This window comes from Eucyclogobius newberryi, unplaced genomic scaffold, assembly GCF_026437365.1.
Source record: "Eucyclogobius newberryi isolate DKJ021-1_F unplaced genomic scaffold, fEucNew1.0.hap1 SCAF_10, whole genome shotgun sequence".
NCBI classification, from domain to species: Eukaryota; Metazoa; Chordata; class Actinopteri; order Gobiiformes; family Gobiidae; genus Eucyclogobius; species Eucyclogobius newberryi.
The window spans coordinates 30,795,474-30,822,920 of NW_027315724.1; the positions used below are offsets into that span (position 1 = coordinate 30,795,474).

General features: G+C 42.0%; 1 protein-coding gene across 1 annotated transcript in view; it reads left to right on the forward strand.

The window, feature by feature from the left end:
• LOC140367976 (uncharacterized) overlaps positions 1–27,447 on the forward strand; it is a 27,570-nt gene continuing 123 nt past the window's right edge. Inside the window, exons 1-25 of the mRNA XM_072454804.1 lie at positions 1–111; positions 231–342; positions 1,113–1,479; positions 1,633–1,758; positions 1,834–1,914; positions 1,987–2,076; positions 6,891–6,926; positions 6,990–7,066; positions 7,190–7,591; positions 7,818–7,949; positions 8,248–8,443; positions 8,691–8,765; positions 8,850–8,972; positions 18,215–18,358; positions 18,428–18,511; positions 18,586–18,654; positions 20,114–20,418; positions 20,784–20,945; positions 21,687–21,858; positions 23,350–23,454; positions 23,972–24,071; positions 25,036–25,314; positions 26,049–26,106; positions 26,526–26,645; positions 27,335–27,447. The exon at positions 27,335–27,447 is cut by the window's right edge and continues 123 nt beyond it. Coding sequence (XP_072310905.1) covers positions 3–111; positions 231–342; positions 1,113–1,479; positions 1,633–1,758; positions 1,834–1,914; positions 1,987–2,076; positions 6,891–6,926; positions 6,990–7,066; positions 7,190–7,591; positions 7,818–7,949; positions 8,248–8,443; positions 8,691–8,765; positions 8,850–8,972; positions 18,215–18,358; positions 18,428–18,511; positions 18,586–18,654; positions 20,114–20,418; positions 20,784–20,945; positions 21,687–21,858; positions 23,350–23,454; positions 23,972–24,071; positions 25,036–25,314; positions 26,049–26,106; positions 26,526–26,645; positions 27,335–27,425 — 3,615 coding nt within the window. The 5' untranslated portion in view covers positions 1–2 and the 3' untranslated portion in view covers positions 27,426–27,447. The remainder of the gene's footprint in view (positions 112–230; positions 343–1,112; positions 1,480–1,632; positions 1,759–1,833; positions 1,915–1,986; positions 2,077–6,890; positions 6,927–6,989; positions 7,067–7,189; positions 7,592–7,817; positions 7,950–8,247; positions 8,444–8,690; positions 8,766–8,849; positions 8,973–18,214; positions 18,359–18,427; positions 18,512–18,585; positions 18,655–20,113; positions 20,419–20,783; positions 20,946–21,686; positions 21,859–23,349; positions 23,455–23,971; positions 24,072–25,035; positions 25,315–26,048; positions 26,107–26,525; positions 26,646–27,334) is intronic.

Genomic DNA, 27,447 nt, shown 5'->3' on the forward strand with positions numbered 1-27,447 from the left:
ACATGTATTCTATCCCTGTGTTTTCAGTGGACATGTCTGGAGCTCTTCTTGTAGGAAATCAGCTCATCCTTGAGGAGGAATATGATGGCGACTACATTCCCTCTGAACAAGGTACGCAGGCTATAATTATAGGCTATTATTCTCCTAACCAGTAATGCTGATATTGGTGTGAAGTGATGAAGTAGGGATGTTAAGTTTGAATCTTCTCCTATAAATCTTTTCCCCCTCAGAGGTTCGAGACTATGCTAATGAAATCGGCATTGACCCAGACACTGAGCCTGAGCTTATGTGGCTGGCTCGAGAGGGCGCAATCGCCCCTCTGCCCAGCGGCTGGAAACCATGGTGAGAACTAACAAGACATTTCTGTTTGTCCTCGAAACCGCTCAACGACGCCTGATTTTGACATGTGACAACAGAGGGAGTTTTCACAACGGGAACATGTAGTTGCAGTCGACAAAGAATTCATATTATACAAACATGCATTTATATTAGAGATTCTATTCATGATATAGATTTATTACAACTGATTTTGATTGGATGGGGTAATTGGCACAATGGATTTTACAATGATTAAAGCACTAAGCATTTTTCATCCTGTATTTCTCAACTTAATCTGTTCATCTATCAAAGCCAGTTATATGGTAATTCCAAAGATTTTTCTAGTTACTATTTAAAACTTTATTATTATATTATAAAGCATTATTGATCCATCATCAAAACATCTATATACATCATAATTTCAGACTTGGTGATAAAGTAGTATTTTTACTGAACACGTGATTGACACGTTTTGATGATTAAAATGAATGTATTTCATGTAAAGTTTGTGCAAGAAGTGGTTTAATAACAAATAAATGTGAAATATGTACAGTATTTATTATGTTTAAACCAGTGATACTTTATAGACTATTATGCCATATCAATTATTGCATGTAATCGTCATTAATCATAATATAATCCCATTGTGTATTGTTTTGAAATGGGAGGGACCCTGTGATTCCCCGCCCCAATCCAAACAATCATTTTCTTCCTAAGTTGATAGTGGCAAAATACTTGATGTGATTTAGTAATTTGGCAGAATAACATTAACTTTCGTTTACATATTTCTACAGCCAAGACGTAACTGGGGATATCTATTATTTCAACTTCTCCACGGGAGATTCGTCATGGGAACATCCAGGCGACGAAAGCTACCGCAACCTAGTCCTCCAGGAACGAGAGAGGTCTAAACAGACATCGAGTTCAATAGGAGCAGGAGCCAAAAAGGTTAAAAAGAAGAAGGAGAAGAAAGTAAAGGTGAAAAAGAAGAAGGAGGACTCGTTGGTCTCTGGATTGAGACCCATCACGTCTCCACTCGGGGGTCTGGCTCCTCTCAGTGGTCTGGACACTCCGGGACTGGGGCTGCTGGGGTCTGTCCCGCCTCTGAGACGGGCTCTGGGCAGCGCAGGGGGACTAGAGCCACTCAAAACATCCCTCGGGGTAATGATTAAAACACAGCATGCTTTTCTGTAGCTGACATCTTTTTTTGATTGTTTCACCACTCCATATTTATGAAGAAAGTTTGTGCAGTTTGCATCGTGTTCGTTTCAATTTAAAAGGTTTGTGTTGTTAATGATCGTCTGCTGTTTCCAGGATCCCCGGAGCAGTGGCGTGTCCAGTGTTCTGGGCATGAGGAAGGAAGAGAGAGTGTCTTTAACTCTGCCCGGCCTGGACGATGATGATGAGGACGACTATGAAGACAAAATAGCAGAAAATAAGGTTCTTTGACATTGTTTCCATCAATATTCTTCTGTTTGAAATGTACACGTTGTGACTGACCTGAACAATTCACAGCCGAGTTGGAATAATTCAGACCGACTGCTGAAAAACCTCCATTTGAATATAGATGGTCTTGGAAGTGGCCTACAATATGAGGTACTGATTATTATTTTAAAATGTGCATTTTATTTTTACTTTGTTTCTTTAAATATATCTTCATGTTTTTAGGACAGCGAAGGTAGCGGAGAAGCCCCGGAGCCAGAGCTACAAAATCTTGGTCTTTCTGGAGATCTTAGTCCAGAGCCACCTTCACAACAGGTAAGACACAATTATACACAAGATTATAAACATGTTTTAAGTGATTTAAGGTCAATGATCAATGTTATTCTGCAGATAATCATCAAGCCTCAGTTGCACATTTATAGCAAGTAACACATAATCACAAAAGATAGAATAGATCAAAGTTATATTAAGGATTTTATACATGCCAAATAAGATTGTAGCCACTCTAGACATATTTGTTGACTGTTGTTGACATAAATACATATTATTGTCACGACTGGGTATCATTTTTGGGGGTCAATTTATTTATTGTATGTATTTGTTATTGCCCAGGCAGTGACCGATGACACACACACACACACACACACGCACCACACAACACACGCACCACACAACACACGCACCACACAACACACGCACCACACAACACACGCACCACACAACACACGCACCACACAACACACGCACCACACACCACACGCACCACACAACACACGCACCACACGCACCACACCACACGCAACACACAACACACCACACGCACAACACACCACACGCATAACACACCACACGGACCACGCACCACACACCACACGCACAACACCACACGCACCACACGCACCACACAACACGCACCACACCACACGCACCACACAACACGCACCACACAACACGCACCACACGCAACACACAACACACCACACGCAACACACAACACACGCAACACACAACACACGCAACACACAACACACACAACACGCACCACACGCAACACGCACCACACGCAACACGCACCACACACCACACGCAACACGCACCACACACCACACGCACCACACACCACACGCACCACACACCACACGCACCACACACCACACGCACCACACACCACACGCACCACACACACCACACACCACACGCAACACGCACCACACGCACCACACACCACACGCAACACGCACCACACACCACACACACCACACACCACACACCATACACCACACATCACACACACATTGTTATTGTGACGGACCTAATTGTAGTAAATCTTGACTGTCATTATACATGTCTGTTAACTCTCTGGTTCCTGTCACTCCCGTGTCACCTCTCCCACCTCTGACCTTTCACCTCTGACCTCGCCTGCAGCTGCTGTGCTGTTGGGACTTGTCCTACGGTCCCGGCTGCCACTGTGCCCTCCTCTTTGTCCTACTGTCTGCTTTCTGTCACTGCTACTGTTTTGCCAAATAACTTCTTACAAGTCTTCAGTCTCTCCTAAAATACTCGATAGAGCACCTTTTTATGACTTCATATTGCTTTTGTAACTCCTATTACTTGATTTTTAACTTTTTTCTAAAACTGGTGAGAAATGTTGCTACAGTGTAGTGCTTTTATAAAATTACAATGTTGCATATTAGAAAGTTGTTTGAGTAAAGCTTGCATCACAACAGTTGGTGCGTTCAAGGCAACAGGTGAATGTGAAAAAAAAGCCCTCATCTGGTTTAATGTGTACTCTGAATGACAGAGGCACTCACAGTTCACATTATAAACTGTGACAAATTACAACAAAAGTGGATTGGAGGGAACGGTTAACCAGCAAACGAACAATATTCAATAACAGTAACAATAACAAATATAGCCGCAAGCGGCAATGATCGGCCCTCGCCACGCCGCCGCCACACCGCCGCCACGCCGCAAGAGGAGGGGGCGCTAACGCGCCCCAATTGTCCTTTTAATACGCCTACTGCTGAATCTGTGACGCTGTCACATCTTCTCCCCTTTGTTTTACCATCAAAAAGTTATTTTATTTTGAATTCTTGGCAAAATGTGCGGCAAAGACCGCAAAGCCGCACAGACACCGTGACTCTTTGAATAAAAATGTGAATAACTTTTGACGGTTCACCCCTGAAGATGAGTCTCACCAAATTTCAGGTTAATAGGACTAATGCCCTAAGAGGAGTTTGTGAAAGTCTAAAGTGTAAACATGTTCTGGCGATTTCCCCATTGGAATAACATGGGAGGTTTTGGTCATCGCTACGGCAACGCCATAACAATTATGACATGGGTCTCATTGACTTTTTTGATGGGGATGCCAAAATTGAGTTGTGTGTCAAATTTCATAAAATTTCGCAAAACTAAACATTTAACCTCCATATAAAATCTGTAGGGGGCGCTGTGGTGCCAAATTAATTTATTTCACTTCAAGTATGTTTTAGCGCAAAGAGTTTAACAACTGATTCTAAATTGACGCAATTCGGACTTTATCTGCGCAAACGGCAGAAATGTTAAATTTGGGAGATTTCTGAAATTCTAGCTAAAGTTTGCGGCTTCGCCGCACAGAGACCGTGACAGGTATCAATGTAATTTGAATAACTTTTGATTTCCCACTCCTCAGTAGCATTTTCACCAAATTTCAGCTTTTTAGAGCCAACGCCCTGGGAGGAGTTCGTAAAAGTACGACGTTTGGAAAAACTCCAGAGTCCTGCTTAGCCATTTTTGAACCAATATGGCCGACATTTGGTTGGGTGGACGGCGTTGCCGTAATAATATTTTTTACTTCTCTTGTCACCATCTACCTCTGCGCCAAATTTCATGATTCTACGATCAGATTTTTTTTGGGTCATTTCCCATCTCTCAATGCATTTTTGGTACATTTTTTATTTTAGAAAAGGGAAATAGCCAGAATGTAGAGAAGCACGATTTTTAGAGGTGTGCAAATTTTTGTGACTTTTCGTCAATGTTCACTGGGTGAAAAATAGGGGGGTTGGTCCCGGGAAGAAAGAAAGAAAGAAAGAATAATATTCCGATGCGAAAACAATGTTTTCCATTTTTCAAATATCATAAACTATACATTTTCGGAAAGTGCTCGCGCCTTCCTACCTCATGGTGTGGGTCCCTGGTCACTGACTGGTACTTTCGTTAATTTCGCTTCGCGGTCGTCATCCCAATGTAAAGTGCTCGTTTAGTGCGTACTTTTGCACGGGCTTCGCCCGTTTACAACAGTAATGTTCCATTTTCCTACTACTAATTAGTATGCACGGGGCGTGCGTGAGTGAAGGAGTGCGTTAGTGAGTGTTTGGAAGTGGGCGAGCGCTTCGCGCTAGATTTCGCAGCCGTGCTTCGCACGGCCTTACGAGATTATTAGGCCTCTCGCCAGCTTGTGGCGCTCGGGCCTAATAACAGTTATTCAACATGTTAGAGGCCTTCATAAAACATTTAGTTTTAGCCTACAGTTTAGCATTAGCCACGTAGCCAAGTTAATTCAGCTGAAATGCTCTGTGGTCAGAACTCGTAACGTTCAAGTTGGAAAAAATGACCTTCTTTATCTGGCATTGCAATTAACATTTCCAAACAAAATATTCTCTCATCGCTAAAAAGTAGTAAAAACGGAACTTATACATTGGAAGATAAAATCCATGAATAATACACTTAAAAAACATGAAATTTAAGATATTGCTCTACTTTATTGCCACCATAGGTTTGATTATTTTTTTTTAAACCAACATTCCTTCCCATATTGGCCTTGCTTTTCCCAAATGTGCACTCCTTTTTGTGACTCTTCTTCCATTTCCCTCCGCTAAGGGCCGTCAGTCTCCAGTGGCGCGCTGCCAAGATGGTGGCGAAGACGAGGCTGGTCTTTCAAAACCAAATCCAAGTCCAGACCAATCAGAGCAAGAAATCGAAGAGGAGATAGACAATATAGACGAGGAAGATATTGGTGTGGAGCAAGATGGTGGCGCAGTCAAGATAGAGGTCAAGCAACAGGAAAAAAAGGAAGAAAAAGATAGCGAGAAAGTTGAGGGTGCAGAAATGAAGGATCAGAGAAATACCACGGATGAAAAGATTTGTGCAAAAGCTAATCATTTAACGACTGACGGACAAGACCACAACAGCCACGCAGAAATGTGTTTAGAGGAAGATAAAAGTGTCGAGGTTGTGGATCATAAAAATGTCCAGAATGATTTAGGCAGTGACGGCGAAGACGATATCAGAAGCAACGAAGCCGTGGGAAATTCCGTGGACGAACGAGACGAACCCGGCTTTGAGGACACCGACGACGTTTTGGAGAGTTTCAAAAGTGAAAACAAGGACGAGAATGGCAGAGACGGGACCGACGATGGGCGAGGAGAGATCGGGGAAACGGGCGAGGGGAGCTTAAGCGTCGGAGAAGAGGCGGCAGGGGAGAAACCTAATGTAGAACTTCTGAGCAAGACAGGAAAACTGATTGAGGAGGAGGTTATTGAAGATTTGGACAGAGGTGACGCAGAGAAAAGCCAGAAAACCACAGACCCAAAGCGGGAGTCAGTGGCGGGCGAGGTGGAGAAAGTGCCCAGTGATGCAGAGGTAGTATTTGCTGTGAGTGAGTTCATATCACTGTGTATCACGCCTCCATTTAGACCCTATAAGAAACCATCTGCCTCGGGGGCTGCCAGCGAAATGGTTTAAGCTCAATAATAATCCGGAAAATCAAAACTGATTTGTATTGAGCTGGTAGAGCATAGGATAGCACATAAGATATTGCAATGCGTAATACATGAGCCCCTTAGGAGTGGACTTCTGCCTAAGTCTAGTACCTATTAATTCTCGGCCTCTATCTAAAATGGGACAAGCTTTGTGGAATACTTTACGACAGGGATTTCTTTAGAATGGCTCGCTAGGTTAGCCTTATATAGCTTTCCTCGCCGCACAGCTTGCTTTGCCGTCTCATTTTGTACGTGTCGCTTCTCTTGCCTGAGATGTGTTGCATGTAGCCGCTTTGCTTTTGTGCAGTTTTGTGTGTTTCGTAGCGACGTCATTTGGCGACACGTTTATCAAATGTTCGGTATTAATTGTGAACCCCTTTACCCTTGCAGGATGACGGCAACGCTTCATCGTTGGCACACAGCAAGGTACGATGCAGACTGTAGAATGTGTTTGTGTTATTGTATTTGCATTATATTTTGTTCTTAAAGTTGAAGAATCTGGGAGATGTAGACGACCTCTTGGGCTCCTTTACTTCACCCTTGTTGAAGAAGTCTGCTGAAAACAGGTCAGCCTGATTTATTGTAATCTCTTTGTCACAATAATTTTACTACATAATGTTTTTGTGATTGTCTGGTAAACATTTTGTCATTTTCTCTTGGATTTACGTTGTACGGCATTGTTTCCACAGGCCAAAGCAGAAGGAGGCGCCCGCTTCCAGAGTGGATCGCCTCACGCTGCACGAGTCCAGTCCTTCGCCGTCATTTTCAAACTCCTCGCGTTCACATACACAAGACAATGATGTCCACCCAGAAAACACCGATTTGGGGCCTTCTTTTGGGTTCAAGAGGCCCGAGACATCGAGAGGCCGCCCCAGTCGTGGTCAAGACTCGGAGCGGTCCATTCAAAGCGGAGAGAAGAGAGAGGAAGCCGTCGAGAGACATAAGAGCACGTCGGATCATGAAGAAGAGGAGCAGAGGGAGAGACTCATGAATGAAAAGCAAGAAAGGATTCAGAAACTACAGGACGAACTGAAGAGACAAGAGGAAGAGGAAGAGAGGCGGCTGAAGGCTGAGAGTGAGGAGAGTCTGAGGTATGTAGTGTATAATTATGTAGTTATAGGTTATATACCAGTGTGAAAATGGTTAAAACACTGAACTTGTTCCTGTTTAGTTTTGGCCTAGTCCAATCTAATTCTGGTTTAGTTCCAATCACGTCCCAATTTGTATGTGGTGCAAGTGAAAACGCAACTTAAACTTAGGCTTACATTGAAATAACGGGCTAAAATCCTAACTCAATTTTGCGTTGCATCTTTCCAGGGCTCTAAGGCAATCGCTGATGACAAAAAGAAAGGGGGAAGAAGCCAAACTTCAGGAGGAGTCTGAAAAGATTCTGGAGGAGCTCAGAGCGTCTGTTCGAGCCGACCGAGAGGAGCAGGAAGAAAAGATCAGGTTTGACAGCTGACCGTGGTTACGCTTGTCAGGATTAATTTATTTTATAATTAATACTGACAATAGTTATAGTTATAATTGATAATAAACCTGTATGAAGCGGCAAAGTGTTCTCAAATAATCAAATAATTATAAACCATATTGTGAAATGGATAACACGGCAAAAATAAATGACTAAGACAAATGACTATGACAAATGATGACGTGATAATCATTTTATGTTGTAATTGGGGTTTGAATGAAAGGCTTTCAAGGTAAAATTTGGTTTACATTATGTCCTACTGCTTGTATTATTCAGGCAGGAGAGAAAAGCCATCGTCGCGGATCTCCAGGCTGAATTAGAAGAGGAACGAGAGGCGGAAAGAACGAAACTTGATGCCAAAAAGAGGCAGGACATGGAACGTCTCAAGGCTCAGATTGAAGAGGAGTTGGAGGAGGAGAGAAGGCGACTTCAGAGGAACAAAGAGGAGAGACTCGGCTCGCTCAGAGAAGAGGTGAGGAGGCACAACGGTTTTAACTTTCTGCGCTTGTAAAGAAATGGTGCCTAATCCTTTTCAGATGTTTCCAGTATTTTCCTTCACCAAAACACACTAACATACATTTTGCACCGTTCCTGTGAGAAAAACGTGTGATAAACAACATATTTATTAGAATGTTCTGAATTGCTTCGTGACATTTAATTATTACTTGTGATGTAGTTTTTCCTGACTCATTTGTGTTGTGTTTTTTTTTTATGTAAAGGTCAAAAACGCAGGAGGAAGGAACGATGTGCTGAGTCCCAAACCAGAACAACATCTGACCGAATACCGCAGAGATGCAAGTCATTTTTTAAATGATTATTGTGAACTCGATGTTATATTCAGTTATTTTTATTCACCTGAATGTGTGTGTGTGTTGAAGCTGTCAAACGTGCTCCAGGAAATGAGAGAGGAAGAGGAACGTGAACACAGGAGGAAGTTGGATCAGCTGAAGGAGACGCACATGAGAGAGATAAACGACATCAGGGAGAAATACAGGGACGAGGTAAATGGGCAAAACAACACGGGCTGCTTGTCTATAAATGAAACGGAGTGATGCATTAGCCAAAACAATATTTTAGATTAAAATAAACTGTACGTATATATTGAAAAGTTAACAAAAGAGCTGTGGAACAACACCATTAACAGCTGGGATACTATAACCACCGCCTCCACCAAAGGATTCATCATCAGCCGCTCCACCACCACCAGCAAAGGATTCACCTCCAACTGCTCCACAATCACCTCCACCGCCTCCAGCGAAGCGGAGTCATTCCCAATAGAGTCCTCATCAAAGGCCTTGGACCCATCTGCGACAGGCCCGACAGCATCCCTGTCATTGCCCCTGCCTTCAGAGCAGCACTGGGTCCCCCCTGCAACATCTACTCCTACTAAAGATTCCTCACTCTCCTTCCCATCTCCACCCTCACCCAGGGGCCTTCCCAGCCATTTTGAATGCCCAATATAACAAGATCAAGAGTTATATCAACACTTATCAAATCTTCCCCGCACAAGCCGACTACACCAACAAAAGCCCCACCACCCATCCCCCCTCGTCCTTCACCTGGTCCTAAACTGTCCCTGGCTACAAAAGCCCCACCACCCATCCTTCTTCGCCTTTCACCTGGTATCTCCCATAGATAGGATGCACTGGGTCTCAGCGTCGCCGGGACTTATTGTCTTTTTTTCTTATTAAAATAGCCCCCCCCCCCCCCCAGTGCTATTTCTGTATTCACATCATACAAATGGGAACAGGCTTTTAGATAGAGACCCGTCTTCCCGTATTTTGTACGGGGTATTTTAAAATGTGGACGGGCATTTTCAAGTGCAGGGATGGCCATTTTATTAATAAATCTTAGAAAAAAGGGAATATTATCATTAAATCGGGCCGGGAAGCATTTGACAATAGTCCGCCATAACAGTTTACTGTTTACAAGTTAAAATTTGCATGCTGCGTGCTTATTGGTCGACAAAATGTGTGTGCTTGGCTCTGATTGGCTGCCGAGCCGTGGTCCTGAGAATGCCGAATATTCTGTCTCCACTAGTGTTTAGGAACTAGCTTTACAGATAGTTAACAGTTGCTCCAATAAACACCAGGAAGCCTCTTGCCGTTTTGGTTATTTACTGAAGCTTTGACTGTAAAACTGTAACATACAAAAATAGCAGCATATTACAATCATGTTACAACATTTTAATGAACACAACACATGCATAGCTAGATAAAGATATACATTTTAGGTAAATATGATGTAGAAAAGAACAACATTGGCTAAAATACCCCAATAAAAACGTGTGTCAAATTAGCGCTTAGCTTGATGCTAACATGTATTGAAAATGCCATAGACATGCTAATGCTAATCGCGTCATGTATTTTATCGCAAATTTCACCAATATTTACAACTTTTAGATGATATACAGCAAATAGGTCTACTCCTAACAGTACAATACTTACAGACAGATATTTCAAAGGGCCAAATGACAGTTTAGAGGCTCAAACAATCTAGCACGTGACTGTAGACAAGTCAAGGAGGAAACTACGGAAGCTCTGAGCAGACAAAAACACATGAACTCAAAACGGAAATCTTTTACCACTGGGGGCAGCACACTCCCCGCCTGGTATACTGAGATACCACTATACTTTACTGTACAATAACACAACTTCTGAAATAGGTCTTTTATACACCTTAGGAGTGCCTTCTTTGACTACTCGTACGTCTATTCTACGCACTCTGCTGTCTCTGCTAGGATAAGTGTTCACAACTAATCCAGTAGGCCATTAATTTATCTTAACCTGAGAGTCTTTTAAGACAACAACATCTCCAACAGCCACGTTTGGTTGCTCTGTTTGCCATTTTCTTCTAGGTTGAAGTGTTGCAAGATACTCTTCTCGCCAACGTTTCCAGAATGAGTCAGCAAGATTTTGCACTTGTCTACATTGTTTCCGGTACAAGTCTTTCACATCGAAGTCCCCAGGAGGAGCGGAGACTGGATAGATTTTCAGAGTGAGAAGGGCACTTGGTATGAGCAAATCGGGTTGATCAGGGTTCTCGTTATCACTTTTCTTCAGGAAGTCAGGTCCAGTGACCCAGTTTGTGGTATTTAGGAGTGAGGCTGGCACATTCCGTGTTCCATGATGGGCAGGATTGTTTTCTGTGCTCACGAAGTGCCATTGACTGGGTTCAGTTGACTTTCTGATGCGGGCTACTCGGTTAGCTACATAGACGTAAAACCTGCGACTTGTGTAGTTGATGTAGCCTAACACGACACGACTGACCGTGTAGAACCTGACTTTGTGGATTTCTACATCAAGCTCCTCAAGAAGCATGTCGCCCAGCTCTACTGCCAGCATTTATTTTGCATTTCTCAGAGTTCGAATAGCATTTGAGTCTGAGGGGAAAGATGTAAGCCCGTCATCAACGTAAAAGTTCCTTAGCACAAACTGCTTTGCCTCTTCACCGTGTTCGTCTTGGGGGTCGAGTGCAGCCCTCCTAAGACCATATATTGCGATAGCAGGCGAGGGGCTGTTTCCAAACACGTGCACAGTCATTCTGTACTCTCTGATGGCCATGTTGGGATTGTTGTCCTCATACCACAGGAAACGGACATAGTCACGGTGGTCCTTGCGAATGACAAAACAGTAGAACATTTGTTCTATGTCCGCTGTAACTGCCACAGATTCTTTGCGGAAACGCAAGAGGACTCCAAGGAGTGTGTTGTTCATTTCGGGGCCACTCAACAAGACATTGTTCAAGGAGGTGTCTTCGTGAGTAGTACTTGAGTCAAACATTCTCTGCATGAAGTTGAAAAAGTCTTCTTTCATGTGGGGCTTTTTGTCAAGCAATTGACACAGTGACTTGAGGTGTTGGACTGCCTGGCCACGATTGTTTGGTGGTTTGCACCTTTTTGGATTGAAGGGTAGGGGCGCAACCCAACTGTTGGACTCATCGATAAACATCTGTTTGTCCACGATCTCCAAGAACTGTTCATCTTCACATGACATCGCAGGTTTGTCATCGAATGGTGTGCGTATGAACGGTTGCTTACTAAGACTGTCATTTTCATCAAAGTCAATCATACTAGCCATGTTCAAAGAATAAGTGAGGGAGTCAGTTGTGAGAACTCTTTCTTTGACGTGGAAAGTGTTGGGACAAGACTCTAGAAGAGATTTACGGCCGTGGTTTAACACTGAGGTGCGGTAAACACTGACATTGCTTTGTACATGAGCACCCCCTAGGCAGACCTCACCTACTACAACCCAGCCAAGATCAAGACGTTGGGCGTAAGGGGCATCGTGAGGGCCGTTGCAGTGTTCTCTGACCTTATGCACGCGTAGTATGTCGCGTCCAAGGAGCACCAGTATTGGAGCGGTTGGATCATAAGCCGGAATCTTGTCTGCTAGATGTCTGAGGTGAGTGTGATGTTTCGCAACCTCTGGTGTTGGAATCTCAGATCGATCATCAGGAAGCATGTCACACTCGATTAAAGTAGGGAGTTGCACACTGGTTTTCCCATCAAGCGACTCTATAACGAAGCCATTAGCTATCCTTGCCCTTGTCTCTCCTACTCCTGAACAAGTTTTGAGCGTGTAAACCTTTGTGCTTGCGTCGACTTCGAAGATTTCAAAAAATTCAGTCTTAACTAAGGACCTATTACTTTGTTCATCGAGAATGGCATAGGCCTTGACTGCCTTTTCTTTGAGTCCAGCAGGATAGATCTTTACTAGACAGATTTTTGAGCAGGAACGTGAACTGTTACCCCAACCACAAATGTCAGTGCATTTTGATACAATGGTTTGGGTGAAGTTACCTGACTGCTCCCCGCCATGCTGTTCCGGAGCTGGTGCGTCTGGAGCGTCCCATGGTGCTGGTCCAGGGTGCAGAGCCGTAACATGGTGGTTGCTTTTACACTCGTAGCAGTGTATGTTGTTGTTACAGTCTTTAGCCATGTGGTTCACTGAAGAACAGCATTTGTAACAAATGTTCTTTTCTTTGAGGATTGCTTTCCTCTCATCAAGTGTTTTTGCTCTGAAACCACAACATTTGCGGAGGGAGTGCGGTTTGTCGTGGAGCGGGCAATGTTTATTTGGGTCAGCCTCGTAACTTTCTGGGGGGTTGTAGCTGCCTTCTGTAGTAGCTATGTCGGTTTTGCGGACTGACACTGCGGCTCCAAAGTTGGATCTGTTCAGTCTCTCTGGCTTTGAAACATCCGGCCGGCCAGCAAAGAGTAAGGGGGCGAAACTTGGGTCGTTGAGTGTCTTAGCTTTGTCGCACACAAACTTTACGAAGACTGAGAATGGTGGATAGTTAGCTTTATATTGCTCTTTGTAGCAGGATGCAGATGTAATCCACTTTTCTTGGAGGTGATATGAGAGTTTTTGAACAATAGGAGTAATGCCACGGGATGTGTCAAGGTAACTCAGACCGGGTAAGAACCCATCCACACGGGCTGCATCAAGTTCAGTTAGGAGGTCACCGAGCTCCCGTAACTTGTGATTCTCTCTGTTGTTGATTTTAGGGAAATCTTCCAACTTTTGCAGTAAAGCATTCTCTATTGCTTCAGGGGACCCATAGCTATCCTCCAGTCTTTGCCACAACATTCTGACACCAGCTGTTGCATCATAGATGTGCACGGCCCGAATGCGTTTTGCCTGCTCTGAAGACTTGGGGCCCAACCACTTGCAGAGAAGGTCTAACTCTTCTCTTGGTGTGAGACTTAGTTATTCAGTGGCACTGTGAAACGATGCTTTCCAGGCCCAGTAATTTTCAGGCTTGTCATCAAACGTTAGGAGTCCTGAGCTGACTAACTCTCTGCGAATCAAGTATTTGGCTAAGTCAGATGTGACAGAATGGCTAGATTCGTTAGCACCGCTTACAAGAGATTGATTTGGTTGGATTTTCATAGGCAACCGTCCGTTATTGGGTGGTTGAAATCTTTGGTCATCCATAGCAGGGCCAGGATGGTGTGGCTGCGGCATAAATGTTGCATTTTTGAATTAACTTTGGGCATAGGAATTGTCTGCCGCACTGTTGGGATTATATTTTGATGATTGTACTGCTGGTAACTCTTTGAACTCATATTCACTTATCTCACTAAGCTGGGTGTGGTGTTCTTTTACTTTATTTTGGGTAAACTCACCACAGTCCTTAGTTCGGTGACATGAAGATGGAACTTGTATTGTAGTTTGTGCATTAGCATGTTGTTGGCCGACTGACAAACCAGTTTCATCCTCAGCAGCAGCTTCCAGAACCTCTGCTTCAGCGTTGGCTGCTGCAGCTGCACTTTTTAATCGTAGTGTGTGGAGGTTAGCGCTGAGTTCTGCTTTCTTTTTAATTGCTTCAGCTTCAACGTGTGCTTGCTCTTTAATCATTTCTGCTTCTTTTTCTGCAAATGATGCTTGCGTTCGAGCTGCTTCTGCTTTGGCACGGGCTCTTGCTGCTAATACACTTGCGTTGGAGCATTGGCTGGAACGTGAAGAGATGGAACAGTGTGATCTGGTTTCCCACTGTTCATCCATGTTGCTTTCTTGTGCTTTAGTGTTGTCCTGATGCGTGTAGACTGAAGCGCCGTGCTCTGTATTGTCCTTTGGCTGCCCGTTGAAGATGTCTTTTTACTATTCTGTCTCCACTAGTGTTTAGGAAATAGCTTTACAGATAGTTAACAGTTGCTCCAATAAACACCAGGAAGCCTCTTGCCATTTTGGTTATTTACTGAAGCTTTGACTGTAAAACTGTAACATACAAAAATAGCAGCATATTACAATCATGTTACAACATTTTAATGAACACAACACATGCATAGCTAGATAAAGATATACATTTTAGGTAAATATGATGTAGAAAAGAACAACATTGGCTAAAATACCCCAATAAAAACGTGTGTCAAATTAGCGCTTAGCTTGATGCTAACATGTATTGAAAATGCCATAGACATGCTAATACTAATCGCGTCATGTATTTTATCGCAAATTTCACCAATATTTACAACTTTTAGATGATATACAGCAAATAGGTCTACTCCTAACAGTACAATACTTACAGACAGATATTTCAAAGGGCCAAATGACAGTTTAGAGGCTCAAACAATCTAGCACGTGACTGTAGACAAGTCAAGGAGGAAACTACGGAAGCTCTGAGCAGACAAAAACACATGAACTCAAAACGGAAATCTTTTACCACTGGGGGCAGCACACCGAAGCTACTCGTTTTTTCGCCTAGTCGGCCCCCGTACCCCCGTACAAAATTATTTTGACAGGGTGTTTTCAAATGCTATCTAAAAGCCTGGATGGGAAAACAAAATGCGAGTCAGGCTGCCCAATCTGAGAAATTTTATTCATATTCCCTGTGAAAAGATGAGGCCCAGTCCCACTGAAACTAGTCTGAAACTTGCTGTGCTAAATGTCAGATCCTTATGTAACAAATCATTCTTAAATAAAAAATATATAATTTTATTTCTTCTTATAATCTTTATTTTATGTTTTTAACTGAAACATGGCTTGACAAAACACAGGAAATGTAGTTCTAATAGAATCTGCTCCACCAAACCTTAAGTTTGAATCTGAAACACGAGAAAACAAAAAACAGGCTGGAGTCTGTGCTGTCTTTAGAGATTCAATAATTACCCACAGGTCTTTTGGGGTGTTTTCATAATTTGAGTATGTATCCTTTAAAATGGAGCTAAAACTGTCTCCATCCATTCTTTTCATTGTTTTATACAAGCCTCCCCAACACTGCCAAAGTTTTATTGATGATTTTACTGAGATGCTTTCAGTCATATGCACAGACTTTGATGGTTTGGTCATTACAAGTAATTTCAATGTGCATGTTGATAATATTTGTGACAGAAACGCTAAAGAGCTTGATGCTGTCCTTGAAACCTTCAGTCTTACTCGGAATGTTAGTGGCCCCACCCACAGCAGAGGGCACACTCTAGATCTCATAATTACCAAAGGGGTAAATATTTTTTTCCCAAACCACCGGCTGGTCCTGCAGTTGTTCAGAGGAGACACATAAATGATGGCACAGTTGCACTGTTTATGGAAATGATCAACTTTAAAAATTTCTCATGTTCTCATGTAAATTACTTGTTGAACTGTTACATCTAGTGTTTTGAATGTTCTAGACACCATTGCCCCTATGAAGGCTTAAGTGGTTAAAAATAAGCAGAGGGCGCCATGGAGAAATGACGTTTCGGTCAGGGCACAGAAAAGGGAGTGCCGCAGGGCCGAACGGAAATAGCGCAAGTCAAAGCTCCAGGTTCAAAAAGAGATTTACAGAGAGAAGTTGAACCTGTACAACCAAATTTTATGTAGAACTAGGGAAGGATATTTTTCTGCACTAACAACTTGCGTGTCCTGTTTGCCAAAGTAACAGATTAACAAACCCTCCAGCTCAGCTGCCGTTAGAACTCATTTCCACATCCAAGTGTAATGAGTTTGCATTATTATTTAATGACAAAGTTCAGGGCATTGAAAATGCTATAAATCCCACAATGCAAAATATTACCCTAAAACCACCTAAATCACTTGGCACCTGTAACTGACAAAACTGTCCAGAATATCACCAGAATATCATCACAAGTCTTGAGTTCATCTACATGCTGCCAGATTTCTAAAGTCTGTGCTGAACAGTTTGTAGCACCATTCACTCACATAGTTAATATGTCGCTTCAATCTGGAACATTCCCAATGTCTTTGAAAACTGCAGTCATAAAGCCTCTCCTAAAGAAGAGCAGTCTTGATCCCGCAGTACTGAGTAATTACCGGCCCATCTCTAGTCTGCCATTTTGGGGCAAAGTCCTTGAAAAGGTTGTTTACCAACAGGTCACAGATTTCCTCTTAATAAACTCATTTGATGTTTTTCAGTCAGGTTTTAGACCTCATCACAGCACTGAGACTGCTCTTGTCAAGGTGACAAATGACATCCGCCTGAACACTGACATGGGCAAAGCCTCAGTCTTAATTCTGTTAGATCTGAGTGCTGCTTTTGACACTGTCGATCATGGGATCCTCTTACAGAGACTAGAGGACTGGGTGGGCATCGCTGGCACTGTGTCTCAGACCACATGCCCCTAACCTGTGGGGTGCCCCAAGGGTCAGTCCTGGGTCCCCTTTTGTTCAACCACTACATGCTGCCGTTAGGTCAGCTGATACGCAGTGAAAATGTGTCCTTTCACAATTATGCAGACGACATTCAGATGTTTCACTGTCGGCAGGTGAATATGGACCAGTGGATTCATTCTGTCACTGCATCCAACAGATCAGTGTGTGGATGCAAAACACAGCTGAACTCAGACTTCCATCAAGACTAAAATCATCGTCTTTGGCCCACAGAAACAAAGAGAAAGTGTTCGCGGTCACCTCCAGAGTCTTGTTCTAAAACCTACAAATCAAGTTAGAAATCTGCGGGTAATAATGGACTCAGACTTGAACTTTAACAGCCACATAAAATCAATAACATCAGCAGCTTTTTACCATCTAAAAACATTGCCAAAATCAAAAATATAGTGTCTAAACCAAACCATGCGTTTGTCTCCAGTAGATTAGACTATTGTAATGGCCGCTCACTGGCCTCTCCAAATGAGCTGTAAAACAGCTGCAGTTCATCCAGAACGCTGCTGCTCGGGTCCTGACTAGAACCAGGAAGTATGATCACATTAGTCCTGTTCTCAGGTCTCTGCACTGGCTCCCTGTGGCTCAGAGAATAGACTTTAAAGCAGCTCTGCTTGTGTACAAGTCTCTCCATGGCCTAGCACCAAAGTACATCTTGGATATGTTAGTGCCATATGAACCATCTCGGACTCTGAGGACCTCAGGGGCCGGCCTCCTGCTGGTGCCAGAGTCAGGACTAAACATGGGGAATCTGCGTTTCAGTTTTATGCAGCTAAAATCTGGAACAGTCTTCCTGAAGATGTGAGACAGACTTCTACTCTGACAATGTTCAAATCTAAGCTAAAAACAGTTTTGTTTAGCTGCGCATACGACTGAAAGGATTTTTCTTTTTTATTCCTTTTAACTGTTTTGTGATTTTTGTAATTTCTTTGTGATTTGAATGCATTACACTTTGAATTGCCTTTTGTATGAAATGTGCTTTACAAATAAACTTGCCTTGCCCTGCCTACTGGCAAATACATTCAAAGTGGTGAAAAATTGGCACAATTGTCATTGCAATGAACAATAACAAAAAAAAAACAAATGACTGGTCAATACTCAAATCATCCTCAAAAATAAACCGCAATAATCTGCTCTTTCAGGAGATCATTGAGAGGGAACGGTCTATAACTAGACTCAAAGACGAAAGGCGACAGCTCGAAGCCTCTCACGCTCTTGAACTGGAGAAAATCAGAGCTCAACACAACGCTCAGATCGAGAGAATAGAACTTGAAAATACACGCAAGGTAATATTAGTGCAAAGTATTTTATTTTAATAATGAAACCTTTGAATAAAATGTATATATCGCTTTTAGGAGAAGGAACTTGGAGACTTGTCAAATGAGCTAGAGCTTCGGTCCGTCCGAGTCCAGAGCCAGGAGGCCGTGCTGCAGTCCAAGGTAACGGCAGTTGCATGGTACTTTCTACCGTGGCATACATTAAGGCATCTAAATATTTATGTTGATTTTTTTAGGAAGAAGATTTGGACAGAAGAAGGAAACATTTGGGAATGGAAGAACAGGAAGTGGACCGACAGACTGAGGTATTTTCATATAAATACAGGAACGTTAATAATAGGCCTTATCGATGACTTGAAATATACAGTGTGTGTACTTAAAACCTTCTTACAAAGTTTTTGGGCATTATTTACTGCAACAAACAAGATGGATGGAAAGTTTGTGACTTGTTCTGCCCCCACTGTGTGTTTATTTGTTTTTGGACATTTCTAATTGCTCCTGAAGCTGTAACAACAGAAGAAGCACTCAAACTGACTTCCTCCTTTTCTAGTAAAAATGTATTTCAATTGTTAAATCTTTAAACTATATATGAACTTGTGGAAATCTTCTAAATATATAAGATAAGATAAGATATTCCTTTATTGTCCCACATGGGGAAATTTCATTGGTGCAACGCAGGTAGATACAGAGGTAGATACAGAAGAACAGATCACTTATAGGAAGTCTGAAAAACACTTTCAGTAGAAGATCTCCTATAAATAAATAAAAACTCCCATAGACAAATAAATACATAAATACCATTGCATGTGATCCCGACAGTAATTGCACATGAATATGTGTCACGACAGCACATAGATTGCACATAAATTTCACAGTAATTGCACATGAATTGCACATGAATTCCAACAGCAATTGCACATAAGACAGAATTGCACATCAGTATTAGGTTAGGTCAGTATTGCGACGGGATAACGTGGCGATCTCCGGTTAAGACGACTGTTCTCCGCAGTTTCATGAGTTCCTCCTTTGTGGAAACGCGGTACGGCGCCGGCCGGGGGGCGGGGCCGGAGCCGGGGGGCGGGGCCGGAGCAGGGGGGCGGGGCCGGAGCCGGGGGGCGGGGCCGGAGCCGGGGGGCGGGGCCGGAGCCGGGGGGCGGGGCCGGAGCCGGGGGGCGGGGCCGGAGCCGGGGGACTCAGAGCCAAGACACATCGCCACGACACGACGAAAACACTCAATCCAGCCGAATAAAGTCAAAACCGCCACGACACGACGAAAACACTCAATCCAGCCGAATAAAGTCAAAACAAGTTAATTTAAAGCGATTCCAGTGCGTGTCCTGATCGTTCGTGAAGTTCCTCTTTCATATAAACGTGTATATAAACGTGTACCGACGACACGCCGTACTTTAGCGCGGCCGGAGGGCGCGGGGGGGGGCTGGTGGGCTCGCTCGGAGCTAGCTCACGTCACAACACAACGAACGCAACGAAAAACGCTCAAATCCAGCCGAAAAAAGTCAAAAACAGTTGAATTAAAAAACTATTCCAGCGCGTGTCCCTATCGTACAGTAAAATAGAAAAAATATACTAACTATATTTACAAAATATAGGAGATAAAGCACAATAAGTGTGAGAAAGAAGAGAGAGCGTTTACACCGGGCTGCCAGCTGTACCAGCGCCTTATGCATCCATCCTTATAAGTGTAAACATGTTTTGGACTAGGAAACTTGTAAAATCTTTCTAAACGGACTTGTATTCTATTTTCAGTCCCTGCCTCGTCTCATCCACGAGCGGGACGTCCTGAAGGAGGAGCTGGAGAGGGAGCGTGAGGAGAAGCGGCAGGCGCAGGAGCTGATGAGGGTCGCACGAGGAGAGCGCAACAAGGCCAAGACCGTAGAGACCAGACTCAGAGAAGAGCGAGACCGAGCCAGAGAAGAGCAGAGGAGGAGCCAAGAGGAGCAGAGGAAGAGCCAAGAGGAGCAGAGGAGGTGCCAGGAGGAGCAGGGGCGACTGGAGAGGAAGGTCCAGCTGCTGCAGGAGAGGAGGTGCGAGCGCCTCGGCCTCGGGGACAGGTAGGCTAACCAGCTCTGTGCTGGCTAATCTTCATGGGTTCAAACCAGGTTGTTTTCAGTCAAATCAAACGAATCAATCAGCAAGTTTAGATTCAGCAAAATGTTAATAACTTTACAGCGTTTAAAGATTCAAATGAGATTTTTAACAATTATGGGATTTAAATAACAATTATAGGTCTTGTGGTGTTTATTACAAGCTTTCTTACATTACCATTCCCCCCTTAGAATGTAATTGGGTCATTGTTGATTACACAATAACTACCGGTACATTCATTGTGACGAGTACATCATGGTTTCGAACGCACGTATCGGTGGCGTTTTAACCTTTTCATACCACGTCTATGTCATTTATTTGTGTAATGCAGTGCGTTCGGAGGAGGTGCTGAGGCGAGTACGTTCAACCTGGACCCGAAGTCGGACAGAAAGGAGTCAGAAGGTCCCGGTTCTGATCGAGACACACCTCTGGACGTAGAAGAGCTGGAGCCGCCGCTGTCTCCTGCTGCCGACAGCCACAGCAGCCTCCACGAGTAAGACACGTGCTGTTCTTTCCTCTTACTGTGCGGTTTAACTGTATCCATCTTAACTGATCCGAAAGGAAAGTATAAACACCCCACTTGTATTTTACGATACAGTATACATCTGTGTATTTGCTCAGAAAACATGCAACACATTCTACAGTACTTTATTCAGAACCAGAATCCGTCATTTGCTAAATGCTAATGTTTACAAAGTGCACTATTATTAACCGGAAGAAGAATTGTTCTTAATGGACAAAAATTAAGGACAATAATTAAGGATGCAACATTACTTAATATAATATAGAATTGTTCACGTGTGGTTCAGTGCATAATGTGTTACGACTTGGAATCAGAATCAGAAAAGGGTTTATTGTCATTGTACACAGGTTGAAAACATAGAAAGTTGTTTTGTAGGCGTTAAGGTTCAACATAAAACAATGAATAATGATAATAATTGTAAGTCTAAAATACATAATCCATTTTACACAGCAGTGAAGGGCGCCATTCGTTTACAGATTCAGGAAGAACCTCTGTAAAGGCCCAACTCTGCTATATCGAAACATAGTGTAATTTAATGGTATGTTTATTGATTTTTACCATGAAGGTCATGATGGTAACATTTATTTTTGTTCTTCTGAGGCCTAAAATGTATCCAAAACTTGTAGACATTGTTAACCAAGTATCTAGAAATGTATGCAATCACATGCACTGAACATACTTCAACGCGTCTGTATTTGCTCATACGTGCAGCGTTAAGAAATACATCATATCACACGGCGACTCGGTCCAGAAAACCAAGGTGTTCCTAGCGAGAGAGAGCCGCAAGCTGGTGGAACGCGAGGCGGCGCTCCGGGCAGCTCAGACCATCCCAGGACTGGAGAGCGGAGGCGTCGCCGAGGACGTCATCCAGAATCTGCAGCAGGTGAAGGGAATGCGGCTCTGGATGGTTTAGGGAATGCAAAATGACCCCTGTACTGTAGACACGCTCACGTTTCACTCCTGTAAATGATCGGCCTCAGCATTTGTGGGGCTTTTTTCTCCCCGAGGATATTGTTTTCATTTACATCCCTTACAGGTAGAGCTGGGTTGAAAAAAATCAATTTTCCGATTTTTAATCGATTCGCATATTAATGACCGATTATCGATTCGTACGTCCAAAGATCAATTTATTTTTTTAAATTAAAAAAAGAAAAAATTGAAAACAAAATTGAAAAAAAAATGAAAAATGCTCAACGTTTACATTTTATACTTCCAGTTTCAGTACTGGCAGTGTGTGAGCAGTTTTAAAATAAAAATGCTTTTGGTAGCAACCGCTTTTGGGTGAATTCTTAATTATTTTCAAGCATAATAATAATACTCTGGTTAGTGTCCCAGTAGAATCCACTGTTGCAGATGTAGTCACCTCAATGATGTCCTCCATTTATTGTCCTGAATTATCTTTCTTGAAGGTAGATTGACCCTTAACCTTTTCATCAGTCTTCCAGCCATCAGTAACTACCAATACTTGTAAGATTTGCTGTTAAATATTGATATAATACTAGTTTTAATATATTGCTTCTCTATACAGTCATGAAGTGAAGGAAACGGTTCAAATACATTTTTAATTTTTAATAACATTAACCCCCGGATCGAATCGAAATCGGATCGAATCGGAAATCAGATCGAAATCGAATCAGATGGAATCTGAGAAAATCGGAAAAAATCGATTTTGAAACGTAAAAATCGGAATCGAATCGATTCTTGAAATTTGAATCGAAACCCAGCTCTACAATCAAGGAAATGTGCTATAATACAAGACGCTGCTTCACTCTCGGAAATAATACAGTTTTTTGGTTGTTCGTTTGCGTCCATTTCATTTTCTTTCCTCCAAATTGCATATTAGCATAAGAAGCGGTTGCATCTACGGTAAATCATGCAATAAATCTGTAGATAAAATTTAAAACTATTGTGCCGTCAACATTTATGTAAGAATTTGTCTCATAAAACCTAGAAATCTGGATTTCGGCTTCTGCTGAAATGTAAACGTGTAGTTATCGCCTGTTAATTCAGCAAATAATGTTAAATTCATTAGTAAATATTTTATGTGTATGTACTGTATGACTTGCGTGTAGCCGAGAGCATTTATTTAGCTAAAATCACCTTGATTTTTCACATTTTTGTAACATCGTGAAATCGCGCTTCACTTTTGCCTCCATTACTGCATTTAGCATTTTTTCATTCACAAACTTTTCAGAGATCAGAGATGACATCCTCACAATCTTGTTACACTAATCTCATTACAATAATATAATAACAATGTAAAACTCCCCCAATTCTACAAGGATTCAATGACATACTTTTACTAGAATAGATACATAGATATAATTGTGTTTACGCCCGTTCACTGACTTCAGACTTCATTGTTTTCTTTCAGGAAGCCAGAATTGTGGGTGACCTGCAGCAGACGGTTCAAACAGGCTTCTCACTTCTGCAGAGGAAAGAGGAGAAACTTCAGCATCTGAGCTCCGTCACCGATGAGGTAAACTGTCTTCAAATCACATCACGCTATTTATTTATTATGTTTGATCTATTTTATGTTTTCTACAGTTGTTATTCATTTGATGTAATTGATCTAATGCATTGCTTTTATTTACTTTGTTGTTCTGCTTGATTTGATCAGTCCTCCAATTTATAGATATTTAATTTTATTTAGCTGACTTTCAGAGCTAATTATATATATATATACTGCTATTATGTGCAGCACTTTGGAAACGATCATGTTTATAAAATGTGCTATAAACATAAATTTGAACTGGATAACAACTACCGTATTTTCCGCACTATAAGGCGCACTTTAATTTCTCTCAAAAAAACAACTGTGCGCATTATAATCCAGAGCGCCTTATATATGGATTAATTCTGGTTGTGCTTACTGACCTCGAAGCGATTTTGGTGTGGTACAAGTTTTGTTTGGCTTAATGCGCCTTATAGTCCGGAAAATACGGTAGATATTGTCATTGGCGCCAGCTCTGTCATATTAAACTTTCCTCCCACAGCCTTTGTTTGAAAACGTTTCGCGGATTCCAGACAGAACGGTGACTTTCGACGTGACCGAGTCGGACGTGAGCAGCGCCGTGGATCCGCCTTTCAGCAGAGGTACTTCTAATGTTTAGGGGCGATACTAGAGTTTGTAAATCCCCCTAACCTGCAGTTTGACGGTTCCATTCCTGCCACACGCTGTTGTGCCTTTGAGCGTGACATTTCCTCCCACTTGTCTCCAGTGTCTGCTTTCTCGAGTGCACAGGGTTGTTTTTATTTGATGTAAAGACATTCTAGTGCCCCAAAATACAGGTGTAAATCAGTAAATATGTTAACAGTATAAAGAGTAGGGCTGCACAATATTTAACAAAAGTATCACACATGTGTAACACATTCATGAATATCACAACAAAGAACATTCTGTATTATCAATTGACGCCAAGGATGTCCAGAAATGCAGTTTTCTGAATAAGAAATTTAACATTATTTCAATTGCAATTACTGTGTTAGAAAGTATATTCAAACATTGTAATAATATCGATATTGCAATAAACTAAACGCAGTAAAAATTGCCTCCTGAAAATGTTTGTGTTTTAATATTATTTACCATGCTAAATCTAAGTTTACCTGACAGATTTCTAAATAAGCCGTTATTTAATCTTGGTTTTGTTTATTTTAACAGTCGTGACTCGTAAATCAAGGCAGGTGCATTTGTGTTTCAATATAAATGAAATGAGGCGTGAGTGATATTGACAAAAATGAATATCTCAATTTTCCCGATAAGGATATTCTGACAATATTCTATCAGAAATGTGGTCAAATATGTCTTTAAACATATTAGTTGAGGTTTTTATCAATGTGAAATCACAAACGTGCATCACTTTTTAATCAGCTCTTTAATCGCATTTTTTAAACTAAAATCGATATACTCTATTTTAAAATGTTTGCATGTCAACAAAACAACATTCACATTATCTAAATTTCTAAATACATTGCCCACCTCTGACTGCAATGATCAATATCGCAGTCTTTCCCAATATCGTGCAGCCCACGGTAACCTCACTGTTTTGACCCTTTCCAGATCAGTCCGCCGTCCCACACAGAGTCCAGGACCTGGTGGAGTCGCTGCAGGAGATCTCGGGGCAGCTGAACACCGTGGTGGGGGTCCTGGGGTCTCTCGCCCACAGACCGAGCCCGGCCTTCACGCTGCCTGAGCCCGTCCTGGACTTTAGCCACACGAGGCGCTCACAGGCGTCAGAACCCTGGGCACCGCCTCCGCCCATGTTCAGCTCCACTCTCAACCCTGGACCCAAGGCCTCGGACGACCTCATCCAGAGGCGGTGGAGGCAGATATTTCCTGGTACACGCGTCATAGATTTGGCTTTGTTCAATGCGCTTGTCGTCCCATTTTACGCACAATTAAAGATGCATAAACTGCATTCGAAGTGAGAGACAAAATCAAAACAGTAAATAGGTATTTTCTACAGTAAAGTCAGATATACAAGGCGACCTGCATCCATTCCATTTTACATTTGTTTTCCATACTAAGGAATAGACTCAATACCAATTTCGATACCATAGTACTTACTACTACTTTTTTTTTTAGACATTCAGTGCAGTTCAGTGGAATTTGCTTTCAGTCCAGCATGTGTCATTACAAACGAATAAAACACTAAAGACAAACAGCACAAACAACTAAAGGTATATTTATTTCAGATATATTGACGAAGAGAGGGACTTTCAGCTTAAATATCAGTTACTTTCTTTGTTTCCTAATCTCAAGATTGTTCTAAAACTGTTCAGGAAAGACCTAATTTGGTCCTATATTTGTAAATTTTTGAATCAACACTTGTTCAAATGAGTATTTCGTTTTGATACTAGTTTTAGAATCGATTAGTGTCTTATTTTTTTATACTTTTGACAACCATATTTGACATGTAAATGAAGCAGCTTTCATTTGGAATATTTTGTCTTCTTTAGTTATTTATTTAGTTACTTATTTTACCGTATGCTGTGACAGACTATTTTGTGATTTCAGCATTTATTTTGTAAAGTTCTTAATACTATTTGTAATACTAAGGTGTTGTATTTTAGGAGCAGCGATGGGACCGAGTGCCTCCAAACGTAATGCCTCCTACTCTTCTCCTCTCAGGTAATAAACTGTTAAAGGAAGATTTGAATAAATAGGTGTGTCACGATATAAAATGTTGGTGTTGCCATTACTGTGGGAAGAATCATTAAGATTTTATGATTATTTAAGACCAAACAACTGTGAAATCCTTAAGTCTTTCATTCACATTGTTTATTAAATTATAGTTCTTCTCATTTCTGACCAGTTTTATGAAATCAAACTTTATAAATTATAAAGTCAAGTTAGTTTGACATATACAGACGGATGAAAACGCACTTTAGGCTTAGTTTTTTTGTATAGATTGAATTGAAATGACTCGTTTTTGCCTCTGAAATGACCACAATTATACATTTTTTTTAAACCATTATATATATATTGTGACCTGAACGACCCTGACATCCTCGCACACGTGAATGATGAATTGGATCATTTTATTGCAGTCAAAGCGGCTGGAGCTCGTCGTACAGACAGAGCGCCACCGAGGCAGACGGACACCGACTGCAGGACCTCATCGACAGCAACAGGAAGTGGCTCGAGATCCGACGCAAAGACACCAACATGTATCCTTCCACCAAACTGATACTGTGCGACTCCATTTCAGACGCACGCGGAGCAGCCAAACCTTAACTCGAGTTAGAGAAACGCAATCTTACAACGGTATCGCTCAAGCAGAAGGTCAAATATTGAGTAAAACGTGTTAGGAGAAACTGCTATTTGAGGTATTGAGATAGTTTGGAAGTAAAATTTGTTTAAAATCTGGTAATTGGACAGACAAAACTGACCAAAGAGTAGACACGAACGTTACAAAAACACAAGCGCAAATGTTTGAATCCTTAAATGTCTTTCTTTTAATGCTTTTATCACTTAGACTTACTCACAGTGGGAGGAATGACCACAGCTTTTACTCCTATCTAAATATTACTTAAGTGGAAGTAAGAGTACGGTGTAGGAAACTACTCTGAAAAGGACTGTTTCTTCAAAAAGTTACTGTGATTTTCTTTCATTTTTAAAAGTTTTTGACATGTAAAACTATTCACGGTTTACTTTCATGTCAGTTTTCCACACACAGAGGCATGATAAAAGGTTTAATTGAATTCCTGTGAGAAACTTGAACTTTATACCAGAAAAAGTGCGGTTTAAAAAAAAGTGTAAAAATTATGGAGATTATTTGGGCAGATAAGTGTTGTTGAATACTATGGAAGACGTGCATATCATTCACACCCGTTTGTCCCTTAACCTCGCCCCTCAGACCTTTACTGACTCGATATCGCCCCGCCACAACCGACCGGATTCAACTCGGTTTGGACGACCACAACGACGTACGAGTGTTCCATTACTGACAAACTGCAAGCATTAAAAAAA